Genomic DNA, 11,882 nt, shown 5'->3' with positions numbered 1-11,882 from the left:
GTGTTGATACTGTGCTCTTTGAGCAACTCACAGAATTATTCCAAGCATGTAGGAAGCAGAAAAACCAGGACAGAGCCCGAAATACGGCAATAAATAACTTTAAAAAATGTGTTACTTTTGATGCAAACTATCCCTACCGAATTTTTGTAGATTGTAATATTTATTTATTGGACCAATATATGGCTTCACCAGATATGTTGTTGTACAATAGTTGAAGCTCGGAAGATGGCCTTTCTGCTCACCACTTTCAAACTGGTATCAGTTCAACTTTCTTTTTGTATGCTGACTGCTAGTACTATTTATTTATGCCGTCCAGTGTTACCGCAGTCAATTCAATGAATCTGAGACTAATGGTATGAATCGCAGTGAGACAACATTAAAAGTGGTTCTTGCTCCATATGACCCTGGCTGAATCCCAGGGGCCTTCAACGTCACCCCATTTGCCCTTCCTCTAAGGCAGCAGCCAGGTGCCGAAGCCCGAGCCTGCCAGCAGCAGTGAAGGAGTGCGTGCAACCAGCGCCAGTGCGCGTGCCCGCCGTTCAGCCCGAACACCGGGGTTGCGTCAGTTCAGACTCCGAACGCCGAGGGCCCGGGGCCGGCGCTAGCAACTCGCGAGACGCCCAGAGCGCTGTCACTGGCTCGCGCTCCCTGCTGCCCACTACAAGAAGCTCTGCTGCACTGAGCGTCGATCACTTTGCAAAATGCTTTGGGCGGCCAATCAGTTCATTCGGAAATTCTCGACCACCACAGTGAGTATGTCATCGTCGAGCTGCCTGGATAACGTCGTGGGGACTGAGTGTGCACCCTGACAGCTGCCTGACGTATTGGCCGTTAAAGAGTAGCAGGATTTGTAGCGTTGAATGGGGACATTATTTTTGTTAAAAACATACAGGATTTAATTTACCATCTGCTGTCAGGATAAGAGTGCTTGCAAGATATGAATTCCCAAGCTCTTAACACCATACCTACGAGATTTTCGATTTTGAGAACCTGGCATAAAGCAGAACCAGACAGGGCGATAGGGACGGCTGCTGGCATTGATTTGGACTAAAGGTGCATGATCTTCATCTGTATATCCTGGATACCTATGGTATAGTATGTATGTATGAGCAGCTGTTGCTCAGCTGCACGGCAGGTAATTGGTTAAAAAAAATGAACTGTGCTTTAACTCTTTGGATATGGTGAAGGCTTTCGGTTCTGGCTTGAAATTGCTTCTTTCTGTTGAGAAACTGGCGTCAGAGCCTGTATATGGTTGCGAAGTCAGCAAGCTTTGGATTTGTTGGCTTTCTGGGTTCGGTAGGCAGTGCCACTGTTCACCGTTGCTGGCTGGAGGAAGCCACGTTGAGTTACTGTACTATACTAAGAAGGGGGCGTTACCCGAGCGCCTAGGAATTGCATCAGCAACGCCAAAAAAGGGAATGAGGATCGACACGTTGCAGCATGTATCACACTACTGCTGCATATATCTATCTATATATGTTAATATAATAACGAGTGCATTTTAGTCCGATTGTCTAATTTCCTAAGGGAGACGCTGGTAGGTAGAAACATAGTTGCAATCGTTCTCCCACTGCAATGTTCTTTCAGAGTATTTTGATATGAATGTAACGTCTTGGTTTGGAATTTTGTAGTCTAAGACCATCAGCAACAATTTTGCAGATTTACAGTCTGCGTTTTGCTCGTGAGCAGAACGTCATCATTAAAGCAAAATGTGTAACGAACAAAAAGGAAGGTAGGCTGTTGTAGACAGGTTTGAACAAGTTGGAAAGACTTATGCATTACGTTTGGGGATCAGGTGGTCCCCAAATTGAGCCAAACTCAGGATTCCCCAATCACTTTCAGTGGACAACCACCCTACTAATTTTTAGGAAAATCAAGTACAGTGGTTGCACTGCTGCAACATATTTATGGATAGGCAGGTAGACAAATGGATTGTGAACAATAGGCATCTACTTTCTGGGTTGCACATATAGATAGATTCCCCCCTTCCACCCCCCAAAAAAACTAAAAGTAACATGCACCCACACCTTCCCTTCCCCTCTCACTCTCTACCTGAATCAAAATCATGTGGTTACCCTTGTCTTAGGGTAAGCAGCTACAACACTCTCTATTCTTCTCTGCTTCCTTCAAGGGCTGGGAGAGAGGGGGGCCATACAGAATGTATGCAACTACTGGCTCTGTTCTGTTTCATCTGGGTAGCTAGAACTGATATATACTGCCGGCTGTGCTCCACTTTCATGAGTCCCAGAAAAAAGGTGGCAGAATGCCAGAAATTAAGCCTTCAGTAACAGACCCAATCAGGCCGATGCAATATCGGCACGCGTTAAACGAGTGCTTGTGATTAAGCGCCCGCTCTCTTAACGCGCGCCGATCCACCTCTCCCAGGAACCGGATTTAATATTTAAATCAGCTGCTGCAGTAAAAAGGAGGCGCTAGGGAAAATTTTGCGTCAATTTTATGAGTGTCCCTTTTCCTAACCTGTACACAGCCACAGGTTAGGAAATGGATGCTTGTTATTTGAGTGTCCGTTTTCATAACCCGCTGACAGCTAACTCTCTTGGGCGCCCAATGCTGAGGAGGCACTAGGGACGCAAAATTTTCCCTAGCACCTTCTTTTTACCATTTTTTTTTTTTTTAGAGTTCTCCTTTTTCAGTTCCTTCGATTTAATCTCTCCACGATATTGTCGGAGGAACTTACAGAACAGCAGTATTTTCTGCTTTTCTATAAACTTTTTGGGCTTCTTAAGAATTAATACCTGCTCCGGGGCAGACGTTAATTTTGGGGGGTAAAAATGTGTGTTGGGGGCACTTTTTTTTTTTTTTGCATAGGGAGGAAATAGCTAATAGCCTGATCAACATGAATTTACATATGATGAGTGCTATATGTGCTCAGTTGGACGCGCGTTTTGGATGTGCTAACCCCCATTTTGCATTGGGGATTATGGACGCGTGTCCAAAATGCGCGTCCAGTCACATTTTGAGCCATGCTGTGTGGCCAGCACACAGTACTGCATCAGCCTGAAAAAGGGCTTGAATTAGCACCAGGTTGAAAGTTGTGGGGCGGATTTTAAGAGCCCTGCTCGCCTAAATCCGCCCAAATCCGGGCGGATTTAGGCGAGCAGGGCCCTGCGCGCCGGTGAGCCTATTTTACATAGGCCTACCGGCGCGCGCAGAGCCCCGGGACTCGCGTAAGTCCCGGGGTTTTCGGAGGGGGCGTGTCGGGGGCGTGTCGGGGCGGGGCCGAGCGCCGCGCCGTTTTCGGGGCGTGTCGGCAGTGTTTGGGGGGCGGGCCCGGGGCGTGGTTAAGGCCTGGGGCGGTCCGGGGCATGGCCGCGCCCTCCGTACCCGCCCCCAGGTCGCGTCCCGGCGCGCTAGCGGCCCGCTGGCGCGCGGGGATTTACGCCTCCCTCTGGGAGGCGTAAATCCCCCGACAAAGGTAAGGATGGGGTTTAGACAGGGCCGGGCGGGTGGGTTAGGTAGGGGAAGGGAGGGGAAGGTGAGGGGAGGGCAAAAGAAAGTTCCCTCCGAGGCCGCTCCGATTTTGGAGCGGCCTCGGAGGGAACGGAGGTAGGCTGCGTGGCTCGGCGCGCGCCGGCTATACAGAATCCATAGCCTTGCGCGCGCCGATCCCGGATTTTAGCGGATACGCGCGGCTCCGCGCGTATCTACTAAAATCCAGCGTACTTTTGCTTGCGCCTGATGCGCCAGCAAAAGTACACGAACGCGCCGTGTTTGAAAATCTACCCCTGTGAGTAGTAGTGCTATTCTTCAAGACCAGGGTTAAAGTTTTGACAATTGGCATTACTGCTTAAGCTTTCAAATTTGTGTTAATTCAAATCTTTTTTGTTTCTTTTCTTTGCAGTGTCTGCTTCACTATCATCCCTTTCCCTTCTGTTCCTTGCAACACAGGAGAAGTGTGTATGGGGGGGGGGGGACGGGGACAAGGGGAACAAAAGAGGCAGGGCTGATTAGGGAGCAGACTGGATGTTCTCTTCTTTGTGTGCTTCAGGTTTACCCCCCTCATCTTCTCTTCCCTGCAGGCTGCCTGGAGGGGAGGGGACGGAGCAGAACTCTCCTGCTGCTCTGCCTCTTAAGTCTGGAAAGAAGTGGTGGAACTGCATTGCACCCTGTTCCCCCCACAAATTAAGCCCTGCTTGTGCTGTTACTCCATGGTCAAGGTCATTCTTCTTACTAGAATGCCACTCAAACCCTTTCCAAATGTCATCCAATGAGGACTATAACTTGCTCAATCTGTCTTCTAATACAGCTGCCATATTCTTAAAAATTTCCTTAATCATCTTCTCTTTGAAATCTGCAAATTAATTCTTCATTTCAGATGTCATCTTAGGTTCCAACATCTTATTCTTTTTGCATCAACATACCATACAAAACTCGCTTGTAGTTACTTGTAGAGTCACTCACAGCACCAAAACTAAATACTGCATTATAATCAAACAAAAAAAGAGGAAAAAAATAACATTTTAAACTCAAGTAGAAAAAAGAACATAAGAAAATGCCATACTGGGTCAGACCAAGGGTCCATCAAGCCCAACATCCTGTTTCCAACAGTGGCCAATCCAGGCCATAAGAACCTGGCAAGTACCCAAAAGCTAAGTCCATTCCATGTTACCATTGCTAATGGCGGTGGCTATTCTCTAAGTGAACCTAATAGCAGGTAATGGACTTCTCCTCCAAGAACTTATCTAATCCTTTTTTTAAACACAGATATACTAACTGCACTAACCACATCCTCTGGCAACAAATTCCAGAGTTTAATTGTGCGTTGAGTAAAAAAGAACTTTCTCCGATTAGTTTTAAATGTGCCCCATGCTAACTTCATGGAGTGCCCCCTAGTCTTTCTATTATCCGAAAGAGTAAATAACCGATTCACATCTACCCGTTCTAGACCTCTCATAATTTTAAACATCTCTATCATATTCCCCCTCAACCGTCTCTTCTCCAAGCTGAAAAGTCCTAACATCTTTAGTCTTTCCTCATAGGGGAGCTGTTCCCCTTATCATTTTGGTAGCCCTTCTCTGTACCTTCTCCATCGCAATTATATCTTTTTTGAGATGCGGCGACCAGAATTGTACACAGTATTCAAGGTGCGGTCTCACCATGGAGCGATACAGAGGCATTATGACATTTTCCGTTTTATTCACCATTCCCTTCCTAATAATTCCCAACATTCTGTTTGCTTTTTTGATTGCTGCAGCACACTGAACCGACGATTTCAATGTGTTATCCACTATGACGCCTAGATCTCTTTCTTGGGTTGTAGCACCTAATATGGAACCCAACATTGTGTAATTATAGCATGGGTTATTTTTCCCTATATGCATCACCTTGCACTTATCCACATTAAATTTCATCTGCCATTTGAATGCCCAATTTTCTAGTCTCACAAGGTCTTCCTGCAATTTATCACAATCTGCTTGTGATTTAACTACTCTGAACAATTTTGTATCATCTGCAAATTTGATTACCTCACTCGTCGTATTTCTTTCCAGATCATTTATAAATATATTGAAAAGTAAGGGTCCCAATACAGATCCCTGAGGCACTCCACTGTCGATATTGGGGTAATTGAAGTCTGATAATACACTGAAGCAAAAACCTTGCACATCCGCAAGTACTCAGACACACTGGTGCAGGACAAATCTCTCTTCCACTGAGAAGTTCAAACAATTCTGTTTATTTCAGAAATTCTGATATCAAGTATTCTTGTGGCAACTCCATCAATCATAACAGTGATTTCTTAAAGTCCCCCGACATGGTCCCGTGTTTTGCGACTGCTGCATCGGGAGGGACCAAGGTAACAGTATCAATCTGCAATACAATATGAGTGCATAAGAGGTGGAGAAATTTAGGCTACGGTAAACATTCTAGCATGAAACCACATACCTGTAGGAGTAATCACTGGAGGGCAAGAGCCCTCAAAAGTTGACAGCCATTTAAACCAGAAAAGGCGCAAAAGCTAGCCCTCTCGCAAGACCCAATTAGATCAGACTAAACAACGGATTACTTCCCTCAGTAGAAAAGGTGCCACTCAATATCTTTATTAAGACCTTTGGGAGAAACAGTGTCAAGGGTAAAAATCCATCTCTGCTCCCTCCGACCCAGAATCCTGGGGAAGTCACCCCCCGGGGGGGGGGGCGGGACCACCTCTAACACTAGGAAGGAGAGAGCAGAGATGGAATGGCCGCATTGTGACCAGTGGGATACCAGGGGCTCGTCCATTCTGAGGGACCGAATATTGGAGCAGTGTTCTATTATTCTTGTTTTTATCATCCTGGTAGTCTTACCTACGTACAATAGGGCGCAGGGGCATTTAATAACATAGATAACCCCTTTTGTGGTGCAATCAGAGTGTGAATAGAGTTTAAAGACGCGCCCAGTCGTGGGATGAGTGAATTCTGAAAGAGTGTCTGTGTGGCTGCACATGGTACAGTGTCCACATGGGCTATGAATGCCCCTTTCACTAAACATACTAGAAGAATTCTCTAAAAAAGGCGCTGCTGTGTGCACCAAACGGTCCCGTGGATTTCTCCCCCGCCGGAATGTAAAACGGAGGGGACTTTGAAACAATTCTGTTAACGCTAATGCTGACCAATGGCGCTGAATCATATTGGCTATCATTCTGCCTACAATAGGTTTCTATTGTAGGAAGAATATCATTCTTCCTACAATATTGTTATGATTGTTATGATTGATGGAGTTGCCACAAGATTGTTATGATTGATGGAGTTGCCACAAGAATACTTGATATCAGAATTTTCTGAAATAAACAGAATTGTTTGAACTTCTCAGTGGAAGAGAGATTTGTCCTACACCAGTGTGTCTGGGTAATTGAAGTCTCCCATTATTACTGCACTACCAATTTGGTTAGCTTCCCTAATTTCTCTTACCATTTCACTGTCCGTCTCACCATCTTGACCAGGTGGACGGTTGTATACCCCTATCACTATAGTCTTCCCCGACACACAAGGAATTTCTACCCATAAAGATTCAATTTTGTATTTAGTCTCATGCAGGATGTTTATCCTGTTGGACTCTATGCCATCCCGGACATAAAGCGCCACACCTCCTCCCGGGTGCTCCTCTCTGTCATTGCGATATAATTTGTACCCCGGTATAGCACTGTCCCATTGGTTATCCTCTTTCCACCATGTCTCTGAGATGCCAATTAAGTCTATGTCATCACTCACTGCTATACATTCTAATTCTCCCATCTTACTTCTTAGACTTCTGGCATTAGCATACAGACATTTCAAAGTTTGTTTTTTATTTGTATTTTTATTCTGCTTTTTAATTGATAGGGATAAGTTAGAATTTTTTAGCTAAGTTGAGTTTTTAGTTACAGGCACTTGGACTATTTTTCTAATTATTGGAACCACACTGTTGGGATGCCCTAATTTTATTGTCTATCCAAAAGGTTCAAACACAGTCCTTAATCAGGCTTATCTCTTAAAACAACAAACATAGAAAGAACAGAGTATACTGACTCCTATCTTTTAGCTCATTAGTACCAAGCAGTCTAATAAGAAAACAAATGACAGCGTGTTATAGTTTCAGGCCTTCCTTATTCTAAGTTATTTGCAATGTACATATATTGATCCACATTTATCAATTATTTGGGCCTGTTTTGATCCATAGCAAAATAACCCCCTAAAATAATCTTATCACAGTTCTTTCAGAACTGTTGTGTATATACCATCTGGTCCAGGTGATTTGCTACTCTTTAGTTTGACAATCTGGCCTACTACATCTTCCAGGTTCATTGTGATTTGGATCAGTTCATTTAGTTTTTCTTCAATGATCTCTAACCCCTCGATCATCTAACGGTCCAGTTGACTCCCTTGCAAGCTTCCTGCTTCGGATATATTAAAAAATGTTTTTATTATGTGTTTTTGCCTCTGTAGCCAGCTTCTTTTCAAATTCTCTCAGCCTGTTTTATCAGTGTTTTGCATTTAACTTGCCAATGCTTATGCTTCCTCCTATTTTTTTCAGATGGATCCTTCCAGTTTTTGAAGGAAGTTCTTTTGGCTAAAATTGATTCTTTCACCTCACCTTCGGGCCGATACAGTAAAAATCCTGTGCGCGCGATTCAGTAAATTAATTTATTTAAATTAGGGCCTGTGATAAAAAGAGGCGCTAGGGACACTAGTGCGTCCCTAGCGCCTCTTTTTGGACAGGAGCGGCGGCTGTCAGTGGGTTTGACAGCCAACGCTCCATTTTGCTGTCAGTGGGTTCTCGAGCCCGCTGACAGCCACAGGTTCGGAAACCGGATGCCGGCAAAATTGAGCATCCGGGTTTCAACCCGCGAGCCATGGGCTAATTTTCAATTATTATTTTTTAAATTTTTAACTTTTTTTAACTTTTGGGACCTCTGACTTAATATCGGCATGATATTAAGTTGGAGGGTGCACAGAAAAGCAGTTTTTACTGCTTTTCTGTGCACTTCCCTGGCGCCGGCAGAAATTAACGCCTACCTTTGGGTAGGCGCTAATTTCTTAAAATGTGCGGCTTGGCTGCACATTTTACTTACTGTATCGCGCGGGAATGACTAATAGGGCCATCAACATGCATTTGCTGAATAAGGGGTAAAGCTAGCACGTCGAAAACGCGCGTCCAAATGCGGGTTAACAGTGCACTCCACCAGAGCGCCTGCTTTTAACCATACTTGCAATCATTTGGCCTTGCTTTCACCTTTCTTAATGCATAGAATACATCTGGACTGCGTTGCTAAGATGGAATTTTTTTAACAATGTTCATGCCTGTTGTACACTCTTAACCTTTGTAGCTACACCTTTCAGTTTTTTATAAATGTTTTTCTCATTTTATCCAAGTTTTCCTTTTGAAAATTCAGTGCTAGAACTGTGCATTTACTTATTGTCCCCTTTCCAGTCATTAATTCAAATTAGATCATATTATGATCACTATTGCCAAGTGGTCCCACCACTGTTACTTCTCTCACCAAATCCTGTGTTCCACTGAGAATGAGATCTAAAATAACCCTCATTCATCAGTTCCTGAACCAAATGCTCCATGAAGCAGTCATTTATTCTATCCAGGAATTTTATCTCTCTAGTATGTCCTGATGTTATATTTACCCTTTCAATACTGGGGTAATTGAAGTCTCCCATTGTTACTGCACTACCAAATTGGTTAGCTTTCCCAATTTCTCTTAGCATTTCATCGTCCATTTTATCATTTTGGCCAGGTGGACGGTAGTATACTCCAATTGCTCTACTCTTCCCCAACACACATGAGATTTCTACCCATAAAGATTCTATTGTGCATTTAGTCTCTTGTAGGATCTTTATCCTATTAGACTCTATGCCATCCCGGTCATAAAGCGCCACCACCCCCACCAATTTGCTCCTTCTTATCAGTGCGAAATAATTTGAATCCTGGTATAGTACTATCCCATTGGTTATCCTCCTTCCACCATATCTCTGAGATGCCAATTAAGTCTATCTCATTATTCACTCTAACTCTCCCATCTTACTTAGACTTCTGGCATTGGCATACAGACATTTCAATGTGTATTTTTGTTTGTATTAACAACCTGCTTTTCCGTTGACAGGGATAATTTGGAATATTTTAGCTTAGGTGATTCTTTAATTATAGGCATGTACTTTTGTTTTTCTTGGAACTCTCTGTTGGGTTGCCCTAACTCTCCTGCTTCATTACTATTCTTCAAAGATACCTCCCTCCAAACCATGCACTGCTGAGCAACTGTCGGCTTTCCCCTTTGTTCTAGTTTAAAAGCTATTCTATCTCCTTTTTAAAGGTTAGCACCAGCAGCCTGGTTCCACCTTGGTTAAGATGGAGCCCATCCCTTTGGAAAAGACTCCTCCTTCCCTCAAAGGTTTCCCAGTTCCTTACAAAACTGAATTCTTCTTCCTTGCACCATCATCTCATCCACGCACTGAGACTCCGGAGCTCTGCCTGCCTCTGGGGACATGCGTGTGTTGCGTCCGTCAGTCTCAGACGGCTTTGTCCGACATGCCTCACCTCTATTTCAGCCTTCTCCACCAGCCTCGGGAGAATGGCATCCGTAGTGTCTCCTTGCTGCACCCACCGGCGTCCCCGTAGCAGCTTTGGTGTGTCGTCCCGCAATGTTGACCTGAGGGTTTCTAGGGCGTGCGCGCGCAGGCCTCACATCTTGTAGCAGTGTTGGCGCGAACCTCCGGGGCGTCCCCCTCGAGTGACGTCACTGCTTTTGACTACAAAAGGTTGCCCATTTGCTGACTCTTGCTGGGTTAGCAACGGATTGGATTCAATCTGGTCTGAAGCTGCTCTTCCACTTCTGCTGCTGCCGGAAGCTATCTACACCCTCTGGGGTTCTACTAACTTGGGTACCTGCTCCTCGGGGGCCCTTTGCTTATTTCCAGGTGCCTATCCTGAATCCAGGTACTCGCTCCTCGAGGGCCTGTGTGTTTATCCTGGTGCCTGCTACCAAATCTTCTACCTGCTGGAACACTACCTATCAGCTACAGAGAGTGAGTACTACTTCTCCCAGTCTGTTCATCTACAGCTCCTCGCTGTCCATCTGGATCGGGCCCTATACAAGCATTGTGGAACGGGTCTCCTCTGCCGAGGATCACAGACTGTTGCTACCTATCCTCTCTCTACTGCTCATTGGGAAATCTATCTACTCAGCTACAAGGGAGTATATTATAACATCTGCCAGTCTGTCTCTCCTACAGTGCCTCACTGGATATCTGCATTGGGGCCTTATACCACCATTGTGGGACGGGTCTCATCCGCCGAGGATCACAGACTGTTGCCATCTAATCCACTTGTTGCGTCCGTCGGTCTTCGATGGCTTCGCCCCGCTTACCTCTCTCTACTCTAGGCTCCTCCCGCTCTCCTTGGACTGATGGCCGCCACGGCGTCTGCTTGCCGTTCTCTCTGGCGTCCCCGGACCGGCTTTGGTGCTGCCTCCCTCCATTCTCCTTCAAGGTTTCTATAGGGCACACGTGCGCAAGCCACCCTCATCTTTAACTCTACGTTGGTACGAACCTCAGGGGCGTCCCCGTGTTCTGACGTCACAACTTCTGGGTATATCTGCCTACAGTATTTGCTAGCTCGTTGAGTTAGCAACAGGATTCTTATGGATGGGATTCGCTCTCCGTTCCTAAGCTACTCTGCCACTCCAGTGCTATCTGGAACTCTTGCTACCTTTCGGGGTCTCTAACGGGGTACCCGCTCCTCGGGGGCCTCTCTGCTTCTTTCAGGTGCTATCAGGAAACCGGTACTCGCTCCTCGAGGGCCCATGTTCCCTGTGTCGCTGCCTGCAACCTCTACCCTTCTATTTGGAAGAACTAACTTACAGTTACCATCAGTGAGTACAGATACCATCTCTCTCCACAGTACTGCATCACTGGAATCAGGTACTCGCTCCTCGAGGGCCTGCTCTCTGCTCTGGTGCCAGACCTCTCGTCTAGTGGAATCTCTGTTACTGCTAAGTGAGTACAACACTATCGAGTCTCTCTGCTCTAAGGGATCAGGTACTCGCTCCTCGAGGGCCTGCTCTCCCTGTCTCGGAGCTTCTCCTATTTTTACATTGGGACTCTGAATGTTAATCTTATTATGTGCTCATAACTCTCAGTCTCTTTCCACTACAGCACTGCCTTGCAGAGGATCCACTGTTCCTGTGTTCTGTGAGAGATGCGCCCCGCCGGGCTCTATAACCACTACTCACTACTGCTACCTCTGGTGGTCACTTAAACTGTCTAATAAAAGATTCAAATCTGTGTTTGTCTGACCGGAGTCTAGCCTGACTCTGTGATCCCTCACGGGACTGCCCCCCCCGTGGGCGTGGTCAGCTGCCACAGTGTCCAAGGATCCACCCAAACACCATTAACTATGAC

The 11,882-nt window shown here is 45.7% G+C and overlaps 1 protein-coding gene across 1 annotated transcript in view; it reads left to right on the top strand.

Moving 5' to 3' along the window:
• The first annotated feature begins 539 nt into the window (after positions 1-539).
• The window catches only part of ALDH1L2 (aldehyde dehydrogenase 1 family member L2), an 84,838-nt gene continuing 73,495 nt past the window's right edge, over positions 540-11,882 (top strand). The window contains exon 1 of the mRNA XM_029601528.1: positions 540-749. Coding sequence (XP_029457388.1) covers positions 702-749 — 48 coding nt within the window. The 5' untranslated portion in view covers positions 540-701. The remainder of the gene's footprint in view (positions 750-11,882) is intronic.

This window comes from Rhinatrema bivittatum, chromosome 4 (assembly GCF_901001135.1).
Source record: "Rhinatrema bivittatum chromosome 4, aRhiBiv1.1, whole genome shotgun sequence".
NCBI lineage: Eukaryota > Metazoa > Chordata > Amphibia > Gymnophiona > Rhinatrematidae > Rhinatrema > Rhinatrema bivittatum.
Note: the sequence above shows the minus strand (reverse complement) of the source record. Positions and strands in the feature narration are given on the sequence as shown.